Source organism: Sorex fumeus, unplaced genomic scaffold, assembly GCF_029834395.1.
Source record: "Sorex fumeus unplaced genomic scaffold, SorFum_2.1 ptg000044l, whole genome shotgun sequence".
Lineage (NCBI taxonomy): Eukaryota > Metazoa > Chordata > Mammalia > Eulipotyphla > Soricidae > Sorex > Sorex fumeus.
Window position 1 is genome coordinate 62638605 of NW_026606101.1, and position 24584 is coordinate 62663188.

General features: G+C 38.9%; 1 protein-coding gene across 22 annotated transcripts in view; it reads left to right on the top strand.

The window, feature by feature from the left end:
• Nucleotides 1-24584, top strand: part of DLG1 (discs large MAGUK scaffold protein 1) — a 208010-nt gene that overhangs the window by 72448 nt on the left and 110978 nt on the right. For 6 of the 22 annotated variants that reach the window (XM_056121177.1, XM_056121179.1, XM_056121181.1 and 3 more), the window contains exon 1: nt 8504-9107. The exons of the other annotated variants lie outside the window; for them this stretch is intronic. In XM_056121177.1, coding sequence (XP_055977152.1) covers nt 8874-9107 — 234 coding nt within the window. In that variant the 5' untranslated portion in view covers nt 8504-8873. Of the gene's footprint in view, nt 1-8503; nt 9108-24584 lie in introns of those variants that run through there. 22 annotated transcript variants of the gene reach the window in all.

Here is a 24584-nt window from a genome sequence, read left to right on the forward strand (position 1 = left end):
TAGTTTGGAACGAAGTGAATAAGTAATAACTCTGCATCCATATGCACAAAGCACAGTCCTGGTGGCTCTGCTCTCTGGGAGCCCCAGTGCTCTGCCACTTCTGACAAAGTCAAGTGTGTATAAGCACCACTATGAAAGTGGACAAGCTCCACTATGTGTGAGAACTCCTGCCAGAACTGCAATTACCAGTGAATACGTGTGTGACCACTCGTAAACACCACAGACAGTAGGGTATAATACCCAATCAACACAACAACAGAGGGAAGGGAAGGGAATAAAAGAAGTGGACTACAAAATAGGCTTTGTACCCTGCTCTGTCTAGCCTGTCGTTATGTGAGTCCTACCTAGGACCCTGCCCTCAGGTGCTGCCATATCTCCCTGCCACCAGTTCAGGAAAACTACAGCCATCTGGGATGGCTGCATGATCTTTCACTGCCTCCTATCTTTCAGGGAAGAAACATTGGACAACCTAACTCCAGTCACCCATTCATCTAACACACAGAGTAGCTGTGGTAGTGAGGAATTAAAACTACTGTAGGGATAGTGGGAGCATAAAGTTGTGTACACCAAAAACTCTACACAACTAGTTAGTGAAAACAAATATGGTCAGGACAGCTTCAACAGGGAGGGAAAAGAGCCCCACCCAGCTTGAACTGGAAAGATCCACCTCCCAGTTTGCAGCAGCCACGATGGGATGGCAGCGCAGAATACCACCAGTGAGTTACCACTGATAACAGCCTGGGAAATTTAACCAGCACCAACCAGTTAGGTAACCTTGCAGATAAGGACCTCAGAGGATGTATTATGAGCTCAAAGAAATAACTGCATAGCTAGTCAATAAAACACAAGTCTATAAATATTTAATTTTCTATAAGAATGCCAATACCATTCAATGTGGAAACAAGGGGGGTTTTTTTGTTTTTTGTTTTTTTTGAGGGAGTTTGGGTCACAACCAGTGGTAAACCAGGGCTTACTCCTGGCTCTATTCTTAGGAGTCACTCCTGGTAGTGTTCAAGCACGAGTTTGTACAATCTCTCTAGTCAATAAATACGTGCTTTTTCATCAGAAGGGCATGGGACAACTGGATAACTACATGCAAGGGAATGAAGTTTGGGTTTTACTTCATACAACATATAAAATTAACTCAAAAAAGAACAAAATACTCAAATGCAAGAGCTAAAACTATAAAACTTAAGTATAAGTCCTTTCAACCTGACATGAAGCAAGGTTTCTACATAGAACTCATTATATGAATTAAGACATTTAAACTTTTCAAACTTGAAAAGTCTCTTTGGGAGGCCAGAGAGATAGTACAAAGGTGAGGGCACTTGCCCATTTGCAGCTCAGCCATGTCCCGACTTCTAGTCCCAGCACTGTCAGGTGTGGCCTCTGAGAATATAGAGCCAGGAGAGGTCCCATGCTGAAAAATATCACTTTGTCTTCAGTTGCTGGAGAGAGAGAGAGTGTGCAGAAAGAGATAAGTCTCCTGCCTTGTAAGTGTACTTAAATCTGTGGTACCACATATGGCCCCAAAGCACTGCCAGGAGTAAGTCCTGAGCACAGAGCCAGGAGTTTGTCTCGAACACCATTTGGTGTGTGCCTCAAGTTATCTTTGGATAGTAGTGATTTACTGAGTAGATTACAGTTTAGGCACTGATTCATTTTTCACAGCTCTAGGGATGAGAGCGCAGTGTTGATCAGGACCTCCAGGACTACACCCGGTGACACTTAGGGTACCGATGGTTCTGGGGATCAAACTCAGGGTCTCGTGGATGCCAAATATGTGTTCCAGTTCTTTGAGACATACCCCACAACTAAAAATAAGTGTTTAAAAAGCTGCTGTTAGGGAGGACAACTCAAGGGCTGGAGCACATGCCAGGTGGTGGTGTTCAGAGGTTCTTGTGGTGCCAGGGATCAAACCCGGTATCTGTCTCACTCAAGCCACTTCCCTGGCTGAATTCCTCAGAGTTCTTACAGAAGCTATGGTAGAAAGATAAGATTAATAGATGTTTTAAAAATCAACTGCTAGGGGCTGGAGTGATAGCACAGCTGGTAGGGCCTTTGCCTTGCACTCAACCGACCCGGGTTCGATTCCCAGCATCCCATATGGTCCCCTGAGCACCTCCAGGAGTAATTCCTGAGTGCAGAGCCAGGAGCAACCCCTGTGCATCGCCAGGTGTGACCCAAAAAGCAAAATAAATAAATAAAATAATAAAATAAAAATCAACTGCTAGAAGGACTGGACTGGAAAAATAGTACCGAGAGTAGGTCTCTTGCCTCATTGCAGGACCTGGGTTTGATTTGTGGCATCCCATATGGTCTCCCAAGTACTTCCAGGAGTCCTTCCTAAGTACAGAGCCAAGAGTAACCCTGACCATAGCGTGGGTCCCCAGAACAAAAAAAAAAAAATCAACCGTGTTACAGATGCTTATTAAACTTCTATTCTAATAACTTCCACATTTTTCTTGCAATGGTGGTTATATATAGCATGTTGTAACGTAAAAATGTTCTTCATGTAGTCACAATCACGATCATCCTGTTGTTCCTCGATTGCCTCGAGCAGGCACCAGTAACATCTCCTTCCCAGCCCTGAGGTTTTAAAAAAGCCACATTCAATGCTCTTTCAGGGTTAGGAGAATGAGAACCATCACTGTTACTGGTATTTGGCATATTGAGTACGACACGGGAAGTTTGCCAGACTCTGCCGTGCGGGCAGAATACTTTTGGCAGCCTGACAGGTTTTCCAAAGTAAGAACAAGATAATAAGATGTTGCGCAGCCGCAAATGCAGCCACACACTTCCGGGAGCTGGGTTTTTTAGTCTCTGTGTCTTGGCCGTTGATGGGACCACCTGGCAGCAGCTGGTGGGTGCTACACCAACCTACTGGAAAATGGGGGATCTGGGTGGAGAAGGCCCAGTCCTGATCCGAGCAGGCTTCATGTAGTCTGAAAAAGAAATTCAACATTTGAACGGGGTATTAAAGAATGTATACAAGATACCAATTCAGAGAAGTGGGCAGTTCCTAGAAAAAGTAAGAAAAATAAATAGGAGGATAACCAGAGGGCACTGGGGGAAATGCAGGGACGTAAGTTCTTACTGTAGTAATTTTGAAGAAGGCTTGTTAGGGAAGGAGGGCAGTGGAGGGTCTGGATCCTGAGCTAAGGAAGAGCCCTCTGAGGAGCCTCTGGGAATGTGCTCTGCTTATCAGGAGCTTGTGCTGCTGCAAATTCTCGTTACTGAAATCATCAAATAATATAGTGATGACTGTGGCCTAAAGATAATTGTGAGTTTAGGATCTAAGACTTGGAAAGAGATCCATTTTGTTGGATTTGGGTGGTTTTAAAATAGAAATTGGTGGTATGGGGAAAATCCTAATTCAGAGAAAGGGAAGGAGTAAAGTATGCTTTTATGGTATATTGTTAAAGTTTAGTTTTTCCAGTTATATTTGTGTAATACTATTATGAAGAATAACATCAAAATTCCTTAAACTGAAAGTGAGCCCCAGTCATTAGGGGTAGTGGTGAGAGCAGGTCGAACAAATGAGCAAATCCCAGCCTTTTTCAACAGTCTTAAATCTAGGTGAAATGAAGGGAAGAGAGTTACTAGGTGTGGAGAGTTGCAGTGGCATTTGAAGAACCGCAATCATATTTTGCCTTTTATCTTGAGAAACCAGGAAAACTTTTTCCAGAGTAGCATGTGCAAAGTAAACATAGGAGGAACTTGAAATGGGTGATAGAAAAGAATATGTGTAAATGCATAATTATTTCAAATAACTGTCTCCTGGTCTCAATGCTTGGGAGTATTGCTTATCAAATAAAATTAGCTATAAAATTATTATGAGAAATGGGAGTAACAGAAGAATGGAAGTAAACATATGCTTTTTGAAACTAAATGTTACAATAATAAAGTCATTTTTAGTAAGTTTTAATTTTACATCTTTGTAACATTAAAATATTGTTAAGTTTTGTCTTTGGATGGTCTGGATTATACTAAGGTGAGCATTTGAATTGCATAATTTTGCCACTAGATGGTGCTCATACAGAAAGAATTTGTATGACACTGTATGACCAGGGTTTCTAGGGAAATAACAAATCTACGTTCATTCTTTTCCATCTCAGTCTTGTCTTAGTGTAGTGATGTTTTGATATTTCATAGTCCAGATCAGGGGCGGGGGTGAGAGGACCGTGGGTTGGGCACTTGCCTTGTGCATGGCCAGCCCGTGTCCCGGAGCCCCCCCCCCCAGGCGTGGTCCCTGAGCTTAGAGCCAGAAGTAAGCTCTGAGCACAGGCTGGTGTTGCCCACAAGCAAACAAAAATAGTCCAGTTTATAAAGATAAAAGAGCAAGAACAGTGCCTGTAGCATTTGTATTATGCTGACTTTGTAGTTGGTAGGGTTCTTTTTGGAATTTTAGTGTTGTTTTTCACTCTCGTCCTTCAGCCTTTAGAAAATGTCTTCTTAGCCGGGGAGACGAGGGCTGGCGCATATACTTTGTTTGCAGAATTCTTGGGTTCAGTCATTCCACGGTCCCTTGAGCACTGCTAGGTGTGGCACGGAACCTAAATAAATACAGATAAAAATGTTCACTCCTTTTTTTTTTACGTCTTATCAAAGTAACATAGGATTTCTGGACTTACTTGTGACTTGAAAAGATATATAAATAATTTAGAGCTGTTCTCTGCCCATTTTTTAACTGTTTCTGTCCATTTAATGGTACAAAATAAAACATTTCTCAAAGTCATAAGTTTATCATAATATATCAGGTTACATAATTTACAAAATGACGCATTTAGCTTTCATACCTTTTCTGTTTAGACTGGAAGTGTAGTATGGATAATATTATCTTTCTGTGAGAAATAAAAGGTGCTAATTCTTACATGTTATTAAAATCTTAATAATGAATTAGTTTGATGATTTAGACCAGTGTATTCCTGGAGCCTGGTAAGCTACCCGTGGCATATTCGATATGCCAGAAACAGTAACAATAACAGGTCTCATTCCCTTGACCCTGAAGGAGCCTCCAATACGGCAGCATTGAGAAAGATTAATAAGGAGAGCCTGCTAAAATCTCAGGGCTGGGACAAATGGAGACATTACTGGCACCCACTCGAATAAACCAATGAACAACGGGATGACAGTGATACAGTATTCCCAAAGGGGGTGATATCATCCCTCCTCCCTGAAGATGGGGGCCTTAGAGGGTTCGCTCTTTCTTTGCTTAAAGAAGGTAAATTTGAAGGGAGAGGCTGATTTTTATTTTCTTTTAAAATTAATTTGATTTTGTTTGAGGGTCCACCCGGCTGTGCTTAGAACTTCCTCCTAGCTCTGAGCTCTGGGATGACTCCTGGCAGTGCTTGAGAGATCCTCTGTGGTGTCACAGATCGCGCCTGCTAATTGTGTGCAAGGCAAGCGCCGTAACCCTCATACCATCTCCCTAGCCTTGATTTATTTTTTCCCCGAACAAAGGGTGGTACGCCAAATAACTCTGGGGACCTCTGATATAGACCATGTATACTATTTTTTAGTCATTTTAAATGTTGGCTTTCCAGGTTTTATAGTTAATGTAAATCTTATTATTTTAATGGACCAAAACAAATTTTATCTCTTTTTAACAATTCCTTTCCTCCCTCCTTTCATTGTTGCTGCAGTGAAGAGGGCCTGCACACACTTGCGTGTATTGATCTCTAGTTTGAGTTCTGGTGCTCTCTGCAAACCCACATGCCAGGCTGCAGTGCTTGCGTGCAGCTCTCGGGATTGCCGAAATCACTCAGCAGCAATCACAGACAGCAGAGCTGCATGGATGGGCTCTACTTGAGGGACAACGGGGATTTGAACTTGCGACTACATGCTTGCAAAGCACCACTTTAAAGCCAGTAAATGATGTCAGTAAAGTGTTGGTCACCTTCTGTCTTCCAGTGATTCTTGAAACCAAGCCTGTATTGACTACAGGGCAGTAGATGAAGGGATCTTATATTTTGGGTAAGGGTATTTACAAAAAGAAAAAAAAAGAAATCCTAAGCTTTCTTCCTTCCTTTTTGTGTTTGTGTGTGTGCGTGTGTGCGTGCGTGTGTGTGTGAGTGTGCAAGTTATAACTCAACTGAGGAAATTTAGGGGGTAAAGTAAGATGTTATTAACAATTACTAAAGAAACTGAAATAAAACAAAATGGTCTCAGGCAAACTGGGGCATATGGTCAACCCAAATATATCTATTTTAGTTCAAGGACTATCTCCCTCACAGGTTTATAGATCAAGATAAATGTTTGGAACCAAACAAATTACTGTAGCACTCGTTAAACCATATATAGTTTTTTACGTATCATCCTATGTAAAACTTTGATATTTTTATTCGTTTTTCAGGGGAGTAAATTTTTTCCTTTAGAGAGGAAACCTGATCCTCTCCTCTTCTTCCTCCTCTCTCTCTCTCTCTCTCTCTCTCTCTCTCTCTCTCTCTCTCTCTCTCTCCTCTTCATGTTTTTCTGTATTTTCTACCTACCAAAATTCCTAGTACACATCTGTGTAGGGCTACAGATTTACTAGGACCATCTTCACAGTCCTCAGGAGGAAGCATTTGTACTTTCTGCTATGATCTGTAACAAAGCATCTTTCTCCTGCGTTCCTTATGACTCTCAACTTTTGTTGAATATGTGCTTGTATAATAGGGGTAGAATCAAAACGTGTTAGGATCTTATTTAAAAATAAAACAAAGAAAACCCTAAGATTTGCAGTGAGCCTAGAAGTTGGTATCTGCTGTTGCTGCTTTCCTCTAGATCTCATTTAGTTGATGCAGATAAAAACATTAATTAGTAATATTGTGTCACCCCGTGTCAGGAAAAAATATCTATGACTTAGGTTGGGACTTTCATGATGTGCTTATGTCAACTTAAAAATCAAATTTTTTGAGCCAGGGATATAGCTCCGTGGTAGAGTGCTTGCCTTGCATGTATGGAGCACTGGGTTCAACCTCTGGCATTACCAGAAAGAAAAAGAAAAATCGCTCAATCATTAGTATGTTTATGAGTAATAATATATTTTAAGATGACCATAGTGCTGCATTATAAATTAAAGTAGCATGTGTGGTTCTCAAACCCAATCTGCTTATGGATCACTTAGGATCCTTTTTTTTTTTTTTTTTTTTTTTTTTTTTTTGCTTTTAGAGTCACACCTGGCGATGCACAGGGGTTATTCCTGACTCTACACTCAGGAATTACCCCTGGTGGTGCTCAGGGGACCATATGGGATGCTGGGAATCGAACCCGGGTCAGCTGTGGGCAAGGGAAACGCCCTACCTGCTGTGCTATCACTCCAGCCCCTAGGATTCTTTTTAAAAATAAAAATTCTCTGGGACTTTAGTGATAGCGTGGCGGGTAGTATACTTGCCTTGCACACAGACAACCCAGGTTTGATTCCTGGCACCCCATGTAGTCACCCAAAACCTGAAAAAGGAAAAAAACAATACCTAAAAAAACAAAATATTCTCATTCCTTTAACCTTAAAAACTGTTATTGAAGGAAATTCCAGTTTGCAGTTTAACCTGTATCCTAGAGTTTATCCTGAGGTAAACTACTATGATGAAGGCATAGGCCTGGATGTTAGATATGGGACAATGTCTGTTGGTTGACGTTGGTGGAAGGAAGTGGACATGGATGAAGGGATTAGTGTTGGAATATTGTATGACTGTAGCTCAGATCATGAATAACTTTGTGACTATGTAATTCACCATAATTCAAGTTTTTAAAGGGTGCTGGCATGATAGTGCAGTGGGTAGGGGTCTTGCCTTGCATGTGGCTGACCTGGGTTCAGTCCCTAGCACTACAGTGGTCCCCTGAGCCTGCCAGTAGTAGTCCCCAAGCGTTGAGCCAAGAGTAAGCCCTGAGCACCAGCCGGATGTAGCCCAAAAACAAACAAGCAAAAAAAAAAAAATCAGTGAATGAAAGAAAGTGTTTACCAGTCAAGCAATTTTTTTTTTTTTTGGTGAACAGGAGTATTATTTATGGAGTTTTGTGTAAATTACATTTTACTGATTATAAAACATTTTTATGTAACTGTATTCTTAATAGTACACAAGAGAGATGCCGATAATTTATTTTGTTAATTAATCTGGTTCTGGCTCCAACTAAAGCATTAAAAATCAATACATTGCATCAGATGATCATGCTACTTTATAAAAAATTTCCCCCTATCAGTAGATCCTCAGTATTTAATATACGTAATACATTAAAAAATGTTAAAGCTAATGTTATTTAATGAAAGGTTCCTGATATAGAAATTAGTATGAGAATGATACTCTTTTAGTAAAAGTACTTTATATAATCAGAACTGTGCAGAGAGAGTCCTCTTGCATTTTTTAGTTCCGTTTGTAATTAAAATTTATTGAAGCAATGAATATGCTATTGGATTTTACTACATACTGTGTTGAAACTTGGTAATCCAGGATTTCTCCACCCAGTGCATTAAATCAGGCAGCCCCAAAGGGTCTTGGTAGTCCAGTGTTTATAACATCCTTCTTTACCTGCTAATCGACCTCACTTCCTGGATTTCAGTCCGTCTAGTTATCAGCTAACAAAAGAACAGCTTTTGGTTCCTGCAGACGCAGTGAAAAAAATAATCATGAGAAAGAAATCCACCTTATGCCTTCTTTTTTGTCTGCAAATATAAACTCAGCCATCATACAGCTAACAGGTACAGAGAGGGAAGAGACGAGCTCTTTCATGGGAAGAAATTACAGAGAAAATGAGCATCATTTCTCAAGGTTTTTATTTTCCTGATCTACAAGTGCTGCTGCTGTAATTCTAGCTGCAGTTTTTACCGATCATTCACCACTCAGCAGCTGGTAGAGAAGTAAGACTGCTTGGAAACCACCTGCAGGGCTGCAGAGATGAATTACATTTTCGGAAACAACACACTTCTGTACTCTCGTGCCAGTCGAGGAGGCAATACTAGCTCTAGCCATGGCTCAGTAGGCCCAAAGCAGAAACACTGGGCAAAAAAGGGCTCATCAGATGAACTGCAGGCTGAGCCAGAACCTTCACGCTGGCAGCAGATAGTTGCATTTTTCACTCGAAGACACAGCTTTATTGACTGCATCTCGGTAGCCACCGGCTCCACCCAGGTAATACCACTTGTTGAAATTATTTTCAATGGATTTTGATTCATGTTTGCTTTACAAATATGTTAGTATAGATTTCCTAGGGAAAAACTGTAGTCTGATGCCCTGAAATCTTCTATGTGTAGAAATGTATGTTTTCAGTCCCTCTCTGCAGGTCTTTAGCACAAAAGGGAAAACAAAAAATATTTTCCCATTTGCTCTTATGTAATGCCAAACAAAACAATCTGAGATTCTGTTGAATGCTTTCTCTAAAAATATAAAATCACAGATACATAAGTTAAAATGTCAATAATGCTTTTTATTTTTTAAACTGTTAAATGCTACAGTGTTTGATCAAAGAAAATACCTGGTTTTTTAGCTTTTGTGTATCATATAGATGACCTTAGGGAGATTTTTTAGTAAAGAAATATTTTTGTTTCTGATATTGAGAATGCAATAGATTGCATTCAGTTGACTATTGTATATTCTGATATCTTAATGTCACACAGAATTATGCTTTCTTTTTTAAGGAATTTAATGGATATGTTATCCAGGGTAATTGAAAAGCAGTAAACTTGTACACTTACATGGTTCTGGGACTATTTCTTTATTCATTAGGCATTTTGAGAAGAGCAAACTAAAGAGTTTCCCGAGTTTTTAAAAATAAAAAATATAAAATTACCAATAATTTGAGTAAGGCTTTAAAGGAGAGTTAGGGGTATTCATATTTTTGGAAGATCTTAATAGCTGTTCTGCTTTTTCAAAACTGAAAAGACTAAATGTCTAATTGTAAACAAGGAATGCTTTTGTCCATTGACAACAATGAAATTTAAATTAGCAAAATACATAAACATTGCCTCAGGTCCTATTAAAAATAGAAATCCTTAAAATCATCTTTTTTTATTTTTAATAACTAGAAGGGGTATACGTATGAACTGCCAGAAGCTTCGTATTTCTGGTTACTGGAATTATTTTTCATAGTTTCAATTTTTAAAATGCCAGGTTTCTTAAGTAATTTAACTTACTTTGCTTATCTTTTTGAGAGAAACAGAATTATAGGACTAAGAAGAATAAGTCTCATTTTTATGTGGGCTCTGAGATTACTTATATTCAAAACTTATCTAGAGGCAACAGTTGATTTAACTATTAAATTGAGAATTGCCCCAGGAATTTGACTAACTTGATTCTGACTATACCAGACAAGAAAGCTTGGCATTGTTATTCATTGTAGATTTATATTAAATTATATTTTAAATTGTGAATAAGAAAAATAAGTGAACACAAACACACATATGTACATAGGTAGCTATCTAAATGCATATTATATATTTATTTATATACACACACACATATATACTGCCAATTAGCTAGAATTCATATTAAGATTAGGCAGGCAAAATTTCACACAAAACTAATGAAGCCACATAGCCATATAATTTGACTTATAGTTGCTTATAAGTTGAAACAAAAAACTTGCTGTTGTAGCACTAAAATAAAGTATAGATTTTAATATTAACTGAATTTATGATTTATCCTAGAAAGTCATTTAAAATTTATCTTTCTCCCTTTTGGTCCTGATCATTTGCGCATACTGATAAATGACATCATTTTTGTCTCTTTCAGACTTCTTTCCATTACTTGTCTTTTCACTACCATTATATTTTATCTCTAGAAGTATAGACATTGGATTAAAGGTTTTAACTTTAATTTCTCTGGCTCTAGAGCACCAGCATGCTATTTTTCTATTTTGTATATTTTTCTGACTCATTGGTTGGATATTTTATTTATACCAGCCTTTTGTTGTAAAACATTGCAGGTTATTTTTCCAATAAAATACAGGACTGAGATCGAACATCATATATTTGGATCTTAGTTGGTAATAGAATGTTTTTGTTTCTTCCACTCACCCATAGCAAGTAGCCCTAGGAGGCTTTGTATATTGTCAAAAACAAATGGATTAATGACACTTTTTAAATTTATTGAATATTATCCTGTAAATACAGCAGCGTAATAATCTTTTGATGTGTAGTTGGTGACTAGCAAAAGTGATCAGTGCCTTTAGTTCTCTACAGTAGCCATCACTTAGTCCTTTTCTCTCCTCTCCACTGATCTTCATATTCTTCTATTACACCATTGTCAGAAATACTCTTCTCTTGAGTTTGACAGCAAGCTCCAATTCCTATGATTATGTTGCATGACATTAGTGGTTTGGAGAATTGTTACTAAGCCAGATTTATTCATTTGAAAGTTATTACTCTGATTTAATCTTCCCTGAAATGTCTTCTGTAAATGAAAAGAAAATTTACCATTTTGCAGATTTGTTTAAATGCTTGCCTATTGGAGATATTCGTGTTCATAACCGTTTATGTTCAAGGTTTTACTGTAATATCTGGAACTTTGTAGAAAACCACTCATACTTTTTCTGTGATAAGGAAGCTTTGTGGTTATAAACTCCTTCAAGACCCTCAGTTCCTAGGATAGAGTAAATTTAGCATATAGTTGGTGCTAAGTAAATGTCTGTGAAAATGATTAATTTCGATTTTACTCATTTGAAACCTTGTTAGTTCATGACCTGCCAACTATGGCACCCAACCCCAAACCTTTTGGAAGCCTTTGTTCATTGGATCTGTTCTCTTCTCTCTGATCTTGAGTTCACATGGTCCATCTCTTCTTCCATCCCTTTTCTTTCCCCTCCATACTTCATATTTTCTTCAAGCTGCACAAATTACCCCTGAGCTTGACTTCCTCACCATTTTGATGCCCTTCCCAGTAGGGATAACCATACAATTTAAAAAATTGTTTGGGGGGGGAGGGAGATAAAAAAATTTTTTTAAATAAAATAAAAAATTGTTTCTCGTTTGTTGTTGGCTGTAGCCCAAAAGTTTATGTCTTGGATTTTTTCTGTTGTTGCTGCTGTTTTTAGAATATTGACTTAAGATATATTTGTTCAAACTATTTTGCTTTGGTACTTATTTTTCATTTGGGTTTCATATTGCTTTTATTTTTAATTTGGAATATCCAGCCAGTTGTTAAAGGATTCTGGCAGAATTTGTCCAGACTTTGCTATTTGGCTAACACCTAGGTAAAAAGTTGGATTTACTTAGTGATGTGATTGTTTATTGATGATCGTTGTATAATCCTGAAACAGTGAAATGGTAGGTCACTATGAATGTTTAGCTGCTGTTCCTATATTTTGGATTACTTGAAAATTCTTAATGTAATTATTCAAGGAGGATTTCCCTTCACCTAGTTTTGAAGTGAGTTACTTGACATGGCTTGTCGAATTGGAGTACAAAAATTTTAATTTTGACAGTTTTCATTTAAATTAATTTTAATACAACTTAAAATTTAATTTTAATATTACTAGTTAAATAGTTTGCCTCTTAGAGAAAAAAAATAATCTCCTAAATTCAAATACCATGGGAAAATGGGATCTATCATAGTGACAGAGCACTTGCCTTACATGAATGAGGCCCTGGGTTCGATTTTCCTCCTGCCCAAAACAACAGCAATAAAATACAGGAATGCAGGTTCAGATACCCATGTGGAAAAGTGTATAAGCTAATATATAAAATGAATACTGGGGCTGGAGGATAGCACAGCGGATAGGGCATTTGCCTTGCACGCGGCCAACCAGGTTCCATTTCCAGCATCCCATATGGTCCCCTGAGCACCGCCAGGAGTAACTCCTATGCATTGCTGAGTGTTACCCAAAAAGTCAAGAAATGAATAAAATTATTACTGTTTTACTGCATAGGTCATTGTCATATATAAAGAATTTGATGTCTAATACTATGCCTTTATTATTATTATTATTATTATTATTATTATTATTTTGGCTTTTTGGGTCACACCTGGCAATGCAGAGGGGTTACTCCTGGCTCTGCACTCAGGAGTTACTCCTGGCGGTGCTCAGGGGACCATATGGGATGCTGGGAATTGAATCCTGTCGGCCGTGTGGAAGGCAAACGGCTTACCCGCTGTGCTATCACTCCAGCCCCTAATATATTATTAAAAAAATTAAGATAATAATGTTCATAAAACAGTTATTTAAATGATTTAATACGTGTAACCTACTTAGAAAATTACCTTGCAACTATTATTTTATGATACATGTTGCTTAACTGATAAAGAAATGTAAATGTATATAATTAGAACTATAGCACTTAGGGTAGTATAATTTATTAAGTTACTCAGTAAAGTGTTGATTGAATAAATTAATTGACTGTGAACTATTTTTTTTAAGAACCACAGCCCTCAACACATTTATTTTCACAATTTAAAAAAGGATCCTAAAAGATAACCTTAAATTCTTGCTTAGACTGCCAGTGTGTCTTCTGTCACCCTGCCCGAGTACTCTCTTCTGCAAATTGCTTAACTAGACAACTAAATTTAATTGATTATCCATGTCTTACTGAGCTCTTCCAAATATACCATCAAGGCTAATTTTATACTCTATACTTTTAACCGTAATCACCACCAAAAAAAAAAAAACCTCCAAATCTTCTAAATTCCATTTATTTCCTATCCTGATTTGACTTGGTATATCTCTGACCTATTTAAACTGCCATTTATCTTTAATTTGCCAAACAATTTCACTCTTTTCATTGGAATTTCCATTTCCTTGTAATCAGCAGAATCTCTTTTCTCCTAAACATCTATGATGGCTCCAGTCATCCCCGCCCCCCCCCCTTCCTTTTTGGCAGTGCTCAGGGTTTGCTCAAGGCTCTGTCCTCAGGGATCACTCCTGGCAAGTGTCGGGAACCGTGTTGGTGGGAGGTCAAACCTGGCTCATCTGCATGGTGCAAGGCGCTCTCTCTCTCTCTCTCTCTCTCTCTCTCTCTCTCTCTCTCTCCCCCCCCCCCTCCCTCTCCCTCTGCCCCCTCTTCTCTGCCTCTCTCTCCCTCTCGTTTCTCCCTTGAATCCCCCCCCCCAATTCGCTGCATGTAAGATGTATAAGACAAGTGGTTTACCTTCTGTAGTATTTCTTCAGCCCATTTTCCTCTCTTAAAAGCTTGACATTCATTCCCCTGAGAATACTGTATTTTCTCTACTGTACACAAAATGTGTAAAGTGACATGTTGGTCTGTCATACTTTAGGTACCATGAGAACAGTAAATGTAGTTGTTGTCTTATAATTGCTACTCACTGATGACTTTAGCCTTCCTCTTTACAGGTAACCATCACTACATCACTGCTGTTTCACCCCTTTCCCAATCATCCACATCTCCTGTCACTCCTGCTCTGGTGCTTTGGATACCTGGTTTACCATCTTTTCCTGCCCGTTGTTTCAGGGGTCATTTTTAGTGATATTTCATTATCTTTGTGTGGTCTATCCAGAATCTTGACTTAATTTCTTTGGTATCTTTACTTCTAGGGACCTTGGTTTTCCTTCACTTGAGTGACATACTTAAGTGATGTTTGAAATCTCATTAACATCAATAAACACCACAATCAAATAATTTGACTAATGCTTTCTTTCTGTTTACTTTCACTACTAACTACTGGGATTTATTTTTCCACCCTCTAAAGATGTCTTGCTCAGCCTTTTATCTGTTCTTCCTATGCTCTCACTTCTGTTTTTGCCTCGCTTAAATTCCTTAAGGCATTCCTTTGGTCTACTGTGTTTCATATACTCAACTCTCTTGCCTGTTACATCATTGGTATGAGCCAGCCTTGGCAAGGTTAATTGCAACTCTTCCTCCTCCACACTGGCTCCAAAGCTGTGTATTGAACTTCAAATACTTATTTCCTGGCTGTTATTCTCAAATGATGATCTTAGTCTGTATTCTAGGTTATTAAAATAGATGAACCATCTGTGTTTCTAACGTCTCCTAGCTCTCACTTTAACTATTCAGGGATTTCTGAAATTATCTCTTTTCTTCATTGCTTTACGTATTTCTCTCTACATTCAGTTATTCCCACCAGCATGCACCAGCATGCATACCTGCTAAATGTTGCTCATTTAAACAACCAACTCAGGGGATACAGTGATTATTTTGCATCAGCCCATCTGGGTTTACTTCTCAAGCCCCACATTTGGTCTCCCAAACATGGCCAGGAGTAAGCCCTGAGCACAGCTGAGTATGGTCCCCAAACCATAAAACTGTAAAACATAAATCAATATTTTTTTAAAGAAAAAAAGCCTTTTTCAGGATAAGTGGTCAAATCTAACAGTTCATTCTCATTCTTTGTTTTATTTGACCCTACCACAGGTTTTCACATAGGTCACTGTTCCCTCTTTAAGTTTTCTTCTCCTTTGATTCTTCATAGTCTTCCTACAACCTCAATTTTTTTTGTAACAATATACTTTGTACTGCTAAAAGTTAGAGTGCCTCAGAATTCAGTTCTGGAACTTCTTACTTTGTACTCACATTTTGGTTAATATCATCCAGATTCATGCTTTAAATAACAAAGTATTTATATATTTAACCCAGAGTTAATTCATATTCACTAGATTTATGCATCGTTTTTTCCCACTCAGTATTTCCACTTGGATTAAGCATCTGAAAGTTAACATCAAAAGCAGATTGTCCAATTTTGTTGCTTTTCCCTCTTTATTCACTGAAATGCTGAAGATAAAAACCCTTTAAACCATAGTCTGTTTATTTGTCTTGTATTTCACACTTCAGTGGCTATTGATTATTTTCAGAATATATTTATGATCCAACCTTCTTTTGGCCTTACTCCAATTACTAATAATAATACTTCATTTGTTACCTGAACTCTAACAGTAAATATCTACCCTGTCTATTATTTTTTTTAAACCAGGCAGTTAATCCATACGGAATATAAATCAGGGGCCTGCATGATAGTGCAGCGGGTAGGGCATTTGCATGTAGCCGACCCAGGTTCCATCCTCAGTATCCTATATGGTCTCCCAAGTAATGTCAGAAGTAATTCCTGAGTGCAGAACCAGGAGTAACCCCTGAGCATTGCTGAGTGTGACCCAGAAAGCCTATATATATATATATAGGCTTTATATAAGCCTATATATATACACGGGCTGGAGCGATAGCACAGCGGGTAGGGCGTTTGCCTTACAAGCAGCCAACATGGCCGACCCGAGTTCGACTCCTCCGCCCCTCTCGGAGAGCCCGGCAAGCTACCGAGAGTATTCGATATGCCAGACACAGTAACAACAAAGTCTCCAATGGAGACGTTACTGGGCCCGCTCGAGCAAATCGACGATCAACGGGAGGGCCTTTACCTTTATATATATATACACACACACATATATATATTCATATCAGTACCTTGTTTTTAGCCTGCCCATGGCTTCAAATCCAGTCTTTTTTGTTAACCTTAAATCCTATTTATCATACCAAAAGACCTTATATGATCTAGCCCTGATTGCATTTCTTACTGTTCTTTTTGCTTATTCTACTGAGTTTATACTTACTTTGTTCTTGTATCTCAAATATGTGGAGCATGTAGTCATCTCAAAGACTCTCTGTGGCTCTTTCTGGAAATGTGAGATCACAGTGTCTGTTCTTCTTTCAGATTTCCACTCATCTGTTGCCTTTTCCGAGGACCTTTCTAGGTGTCTTGGAGGGAGTAGAGGGAAATGGCTCCCAAGCAGTGCTCAGAAGTTTTGAGTTCCCCACCAGTGGTTCTCAGCCAACTGGACCGGCATTTCAGTTGCAGGAGCCTGAGAATTTGTGCCATTCAGGCCCTGCAGAGGTGCTGGAACCTCTAGAGCTGCATCCAAAGATGTTTGGGGAACTCTGTGGTGCTGCGAATCAAACCAGATGCAGCAGATGCTAGGCTTGCATCCGAACCGCTTTTGTGCCACTTCCTGGATTCTTGCAGGATCCTTTTTTTTTTTCCAGCCCCGCTCCATCTTTTAAAAATTGTTTTTCATAGCACTTGATGCAACCTGATTATTTGTTGCTGTTCATTTATTTGTGTGAATTCTCCACCAAACCCTTTGCGAAGTATGCATCACGCTTTATCTAAGGTTGCAATAAACCTCTAACTCATGATTATCTTCTTACTCTTGTAGGAAGAAATGCACACGGATGAGGCAGTAATTTTGGCAAAAAAGAGAACTGCTTAAAATTTTTGTTTTGTTTTGGGGCCACATCCAGTTATGTCCAACTTATACCTGGTTCTGCATTCAGGGATCACTCATGGCGGTGCTTGGGATATGAGGTGCCCGGGAATGAACTCGGGTTGACTTTGTGCAAGGCAAGTGTCCTGCCCACTGTTCCCTTTCTCCAGTCTCTGTTTATAATTAAAGTAGGACAAGAGGCATAAAAATAAACTCCTAGGCAGAGATATATGATACCCCATTTATAACCATTTATCTTCTGATTGTTGCCACCAACCAGCATATCTGAGTATTCACATAAAAATATCACTTGGGGATGGAGAGAGACAACTGTGGAAGAACCATGCCTTGCAGCTGGCCAAACCCAGGATTGATCCCCAGCACTGGATATGATCATATGGTCATATCCCGAGCCTTGCCAGAAGTGATCCCTGAGCACAGAGCCAGGAATAAGTCCTGTCACCAGGTGTGACCCAAAAACCAAAACCAGAACAAAACCAAGATCACCACTTAGGTGGACCTGGCCTTTTAATCTACTTACATCTTGTACATTTAGCTTTGTACCTAGTGATATCAAATATCACTATATCTTCATTGGTAAAGAATGAAATTGCATATATTCAGCAGAATGATGCATTGTTACTAAACTATAATAAAGAAAATAGAAGGCAGTTCTCTTCAGCTATCAAAGTTGGAAATTGCTGACTCTGATAGCAAGGAACTTTACAGGAAAATAGGTAGCAATAGTCTCCTTTGGGTATTGACTAACCAAGCAATCAAAGCTAAGGTTAAAACACTGTTGCACGGTAGTGAGAGGCTGATTCATGGCAGAGAGTTTAAATTTCCTGTATAATTTTGAAAGATCAATACCATGATTCAAATTTATAAATTATTTTCCTTTGCACATGTGGAAATTTTTGTGGAGAACCTTTATGTACTTCTTCAGAAATAAGGTTAAGGAAAGGAATGTTGGAGACCCAGTCATTTGTACAATAGGATACTTTAGAAAACCATAGAGCTGAAGATTACATAAGAAATGTGCAGTGTTTCCCAAACGGAGAGAGAGAACACAGGGGATTGCCCTGCCACAGAGACAGGGGGGATGGGGGGATGGGGGTGGGAGGGATATTATCCATGGTGGTGGAAAATGGGCACTGGTGGAGGGATGGGTATCTGATCATTGTATGATTGAAACCAAAGCACAAAAAATTGTAAATCTACAACTTTAAAAAAAATAAAATAAAATAAAGGGGAAAAAAAAAGAGGATATTGTTGTCAGAGAAAAGATATATTAAGAAAAAGAATCAAAGGAAATGCTAGAAATAAAATCCCTTTCAATAAAAAAAAAAGAAATGTGCAGTGTTTATATATGCATTTTTAAAATACAAAATTAATTGATCATATGATCTAGCAGATTTATTTTTGGTATGTGCCCAAATGAACTGAAAACTTGTTTCTCCACGAAATCCTGTGCATAGATGTTTATAATATCTGTATTCATAATTGGCTAAAACTTGAAGGCAATAAATGTGTTTTTCATTAGGCATTGAGTTCAATGGATAAATAAATCGATACAGATAATACAACACTAAATAGAAAGGAAGACCCTTAATCACATATTATAAGGGGAAGAAACTCATCTGAAAAACTACATACTATATGCTTTCAACTATAAATTATTCTGGAGAAAGTAAAACTATGCCCACAGTTTTTTTTAAAAAATCAGTGGTAGGGACTAAGGTGGGGATTCTAGAGGCTGAATAGGTAGGAAATAAGAGCCTTTCTAGGATAGAGAAATTTTTCTGTATGCTATTATGACAGTGGGTGCTTGTTATGAAAGTTGGTAAAACCAATAGAAGGCACAACAACCAAAAAAAACCGTAATGTAAAGTACTTTGCCTTATTTGAGATTTCACTGTAGTTAGCCAGTTGTACAAATACACAGTGTGCTTTGGGAAATATGCCTTAGTGGGGAGGCTATGTAAGTGTGGGGGCAGAGGCCATGAGGCAGCCCTGTGACGACCACTTCAGTCTGCTGTGAATGTGAACCAGCTTGAAAAGCTAATGAAACAAAGTTGATTTCTTGTTGTATATTTGCGTGTAGTTTGGCAGGGAGGCCTCGTCCTCGGGAAGCCACAGGGACCCCACCAGCAGTTGTCAGCAGTTGAGCAAAGGTGCAGTGCTGTTCAGTACGGTCCTGCTGTGTTGGGGACAACCCAGGCTGCCATGTGGTCACAGGTTGAACCCGGGCTAGACTCTGTGAGTGCCTGCCACCCTACTGTCTCTGGGCCCCAAAGTGAAATTTATTACAAATTCATTATAAATAGGAACTATAAAACTTTAATCTTTGTAACTTCTGTTTAGCATTTGTTAGATGGTCCTCTTAAAAAAGTTCTTTTTTGACTTTTGGGCCACACAGCGTTGCTCAGGGGTTTACTCCTGGCTCTGAACTCAGGAATTGCTTCAGGCAGTACTTAGGAGACCATATGGGATGCCAGGGATAAAACCCAGGTTTGTCGTATGCAAGGCAAGTACCCTACCAACTGTACTATAGTTCTGGCCCCAAGATGGTCCTTTTTTTTTTATTAGTAAATCACTGTGGGGTACAGTTACAAATTTGTGCCCTTTGCTTTTTAAGCAATATATGTTTTTATGAGACTATTAGTCATACTTCTCATAATAACTTTATTCAAAACTGTAAAATCAGAAACCATAAGTTTCTCAAAAACTGGTAGGACAGGATAAATCACGGTGATGCACTTGATAAATATTAGTTAAATGCATAAACTGTTATTTGCGTAATTTCATTTACCTCCTGTTGCCTGCCAGAAATTTTGGAGCTTCTAAATATGATTTGACTATTTTGAATTTCCCAAGCCATTTTTTCTATAGAGCTGTGACTTAATATTTAACAAGTTTTAAGACCCAGAGATGGGATGGCTCTGTGGCTTACAGCACTTGCCTGGCAAGCAGAAGGCTGAGAGTTAAGCCATCTGGATGGTGCATGAGCTGAGCCAATCCTGACAGCCCCACTGTCTAGGCATCCTTGGTGAGGAAGAGGAAAATCAAGTCTACAGTAGAGGATTTTTGCAACGCTCTCACCTTATGATTTTTATTCTTGGAGGTGGCGGGGGGCACAACCTGACTGTTTTCAGGGGCTGTATCCAGTTTGTATTTGAGGTCACCCTCAGCAGTGCTTGGGGAACCATATGTGCTGGGGATTGAACCCAGGACTCCCATATGCAAAGCATACACTCAGCCCACTGAGCATCTCCCCAGCTCTGAAGTCTTAGATATTTCAAAAGCTCTCTGAAGTTTTTGAGGTTCCTACATTTTTTTCTGTACATACAGAACTTAATTTTTTAATATATTTTTACTTAGTGTTATTTTCTTTAATACGTAGACGCCGGTGCATGCCATCAGTGGCTCACACTTAAATGTGATTTGATAAAGACAAGTTGCAGCACCGTTGTCCATGTGTTAAAGATCTTTTGCTCTGTTATTCTTTATGTTTCTTGGCACTGATATGGACAACTGTTTCAGTCCTCCATTTTTATGTCAAAATTAAGAGTTTTGGTAAAAGTAAACATAGTATTACCAGACCATGTGGAGAACACTAGCCTACAATTATCACTTTATTTAACAAACTTTAAACCAACTGATGTGATAATTTTATAGACATATGCAAATCAATCAGCAGAGATGGGACCTGTTTTGTACAAGTGTAAACCAACTGCCTATGACATCTGGAAGTGCGGCATTTTAGGAAAACCCTAAATACAACTGCTGTCTCTAGATGATTTTAAAAGATATTTCTTTTTTATTCCATAACAGAAGCCCTTCCTACTCATTCTCTGATTCTTTAGTAAGGCCCAATTTGGTCCTTGTTTCTGAATAATATTTTCAGTATTTGTTATAACTTAAGTGTGACTGTTTTCTCAGCCAGCTCTGGAGTGTGAAGGCAGTGTTGCTTTTGTTTCTTCTGTCCACCCAGAGGGGTGCTTGGAGGGAACTCCTAGCCTGGTCCACCCAGAGTATTTGGGGTACCCTGTTGTGCTGGAGTCAAACCTGGGCTGGCTGTGCTGAGCTTCCTCTGGCCACAAAGGTATTGCTGTGATGGGCAGAGACCACTCCATTACCTCACATATTTCTGCTTCCTGAGAAAAACAGCTGAAGACTCTAATCTGGGATTTGAATAAGAATAGATCTCTGCCTTGTTTTCTGTGTTTAACTCTGATTAATCGTAGTAAAACCATCTAAAGTATCAGAAGGTTATAAATTTAAGAAAGAAATCAGTTTGAGGGTGTTTTTGCAAAACAGAAGAATAACACGGTGCACGTCAATACCCCAGCAATGGAAATTACCCTTATTATTATTGTTGGGCCTGAATTAGTTACTGCTTTTAAAATTAGGGAATATAACCTGGGCAGAATGCCTTTCCTGCCCCCGTTCATTGTCTAATACTGCCTACCATTAAGGCCTTGCCTCTGAATCTGACTGAATAATTTAAGAAGTATACGCAGAAGGTCAGTGTGTTATATGCCAGGCATTAAAGAGAAACGCACATACAAACTCTCTGCTTTCATGAAACTTAGCATTGTGAAACACCTGTGCTGGTGTTCTCAGCACAGGCAATATGATTCCTCTATATCCAGCGGGCAAGCAGCAGGTCTAGTTTGGTTCCACTACAGAGAGTGGTTTTCAGATTGCTGGGAGATGAGATCTAAGATGTGATGCTGAAGAAGACGTTGTTCAGTGTAGAACCTTACACAAATTCTAAAGTGAGGGGGAAACATTTTCTTGGTTGGTTGGTTGGTTGGTTGGTTATAGGACCAAACCCACCGGAGCTTAGGGCTTTGCTTACTCCTGACTCTGTGTTCAGGAATTCGGGGGGAGGGGGGTGCGTTGTTCAGGGGAACCTATGGGGTGCCAGCTATTGAACTTGGATTGGCCACATGCAAGGCAAGCATCCTACCTGCTGTACTGTCTCTGCAGCCTAACAGTTTCTACTAAAATAGATTAATATGATTTTTAAGAGTACTGTCTGGGCCAAACATAATCTAGCAGTAAATGATCCCTGGCACTGTGTATGGTCTCCTGAGCTTAGAGCCAGGAATAAGCCCAGAGCACCACAGGGTATGGCCCTCAGTTATTCTAAGTCTCTCTCATTCTCTTTCCCTCTCCCTCTCTTTCTCCCCTTTTGGGATAAAAGGGAATTGCATACCAGTCTTAAGAATCAGTCCTTTCAACAGATCTTTTAATTCATAGCAGGAATGGGGAGATAGGGAGAGATGGAGTAACAAAGATCCTGCCATTTCAATCATTTTCCCGGACTAAAAGATTAACAGTATAAAGCCTAGTAAGTTGTTTGTTGTTGTTAAAATCGTTTTAAACTTCTTAGATGAAGCTTGATATTATGACCCACAGTTCATGCTTGCTTTAGTTTCTCACCTCCATGTTCTGTTTTGGTTTTCAGATCTTACCCTGCAATGCTCAGGACTATACCACAAGCAGTACTTGGGGGTTGCTCCTTCTTGTGCTCAGGAAATAATGTGGTGTGGGGGGCAGAGGTAACACAGGGATTAAACCCCTGCCTTCCTGCATATGAATGTGAGAAGAATGTGTTCTAACACTTTGAGCTACTTTTCTTTTCTTTTTTTTTTTGGGGGGGGGGGTAGGGGAGGCAGCTGTGGGGACACACAAGGCAGTGCTCTGCCATCTCTTACATCCCCTGCCCCCATGCCTTATTTTGAAGAAATTATTAAGCATTACCAAAGAATTAATGATAATCAGTAAAGACACTTTGAGGTATCTTGAAGTCATCTTCTGTTTTCTTCATTGACTTAATCGACCTTTTAAAAATGGCCTAGAGCTAGAGTTAGCACATTGGAAAAACTTTGCTAGCCCTTGATCTTTAAGGATTGATGAAAGTATATTTCTTTCTTGGGGTATTATGTATTATCTTTGCAGGAAAAAATAATTGTACCAATAAATACTAAATAAAACTCTTTTTGAACTATTTCAAAATACATGCTGGCTAAGCCTACTTTTAAGGGGATACGAGGCCTGGGTTTAAATCTCTGATTAGACATTCATTTACTAGCTATGATAAGACAAATGGCCTAAATCCGGAATCTCTTCACCATAGTAAGAATGGAAATGTTATTGACATCATTTAATGAAGTGAGACAATGTATGTGAAGCACTTTTTTATAATACCCAACATTAGTAGGGTAAGCCTGTCATCTTCAACCATCTTCATCATCCTAAAATTATCAATGTCAGCAGTTCCACAAAATACCCTTTTTCCCGTGTCTTTTCTTTCATTTGTTGCTATGGTGAGCATGGTTGTGCCTGGTCGTAGTGCTTGCACACGTGTTCCAGGGGGTGTGCTCTGTGCAGTTCATACATGCTCTGATTGTGGTGCTTCATAGGTCTCATAGTGCTCATTAGCACTCGTATTCTGGCAGTCGTACTCTCTCTGTCTTTAGTTGCAATACCACATACAATCTGGGTATTCTGCCTTCATGCTTACATGGCAGGTGCTTTTTGCCATTGAACTGTTCTGCGCCCCATTATTCTGGCCTGTTAGTGAGGAGTACAGAGATATAAGGAAGCAATCTAATTATAGAATGATGAAGAATTATGTTTTAGCCAGAGGACTGGTGTTCTTGAAAGGATCCAGTGAGAAAAACAGAAAGCATGGCAATTATGTTAAGAGAACGTTATGTGGAAGCTGATTAAAAACAAGCCAGAGGACTGAAAGTGAAAATGGAAACACCCAGGAATACAGTTATAATATCTACAGGAAGCCTCTACTGCCTGTACTGGGACTGGGAACCAAGCTGGTGTTAGCAGACCATCAAAGTTTGGAGATAGGAATCATGTATTTTACATTTAATTGTCATTAGGGTTTGCTTCCTAATAGAATTTCACAAGAGATGAACATATTTTGGAGCAAAAGACATATTTGCTTTCAAATAAGAACACTAGTAGGGAGTTAGACTTTGCTTGATAGAGAACAATCTAAAACTGGCCATTTGGGATCATTGTTATATTCTGAAATTTTTGTTCTAAGGTTATCAAACCATAGGATATCTTGAACACTGATTGGTTGAATATCCAAGGATACAGTTAGCTGCTTGTAGTAATGACTGCTGTGACAGAGAGATAGCATGGAAAGTTATGGGAAGGAGGATGGAGTCTGTTCCTGAGTCATTTTAGAATGCTGGTGACTCCATCTCTTTTTGGCAGTTACATGGTTTCTATTCAGCAAATACATATTTAAATAATTCCTATGTGATTGATATAATTGTAGGCAGTAGACACACATGGACAAATAAAACAGGATTCCTCTCTTATGGAGCTTTTATTACAGTGGAGAAGATAGATACTAAACAATTTAAATAAAGTATGCTGGTCAAAAAAGAGGAAAGACAGTAGGAAAT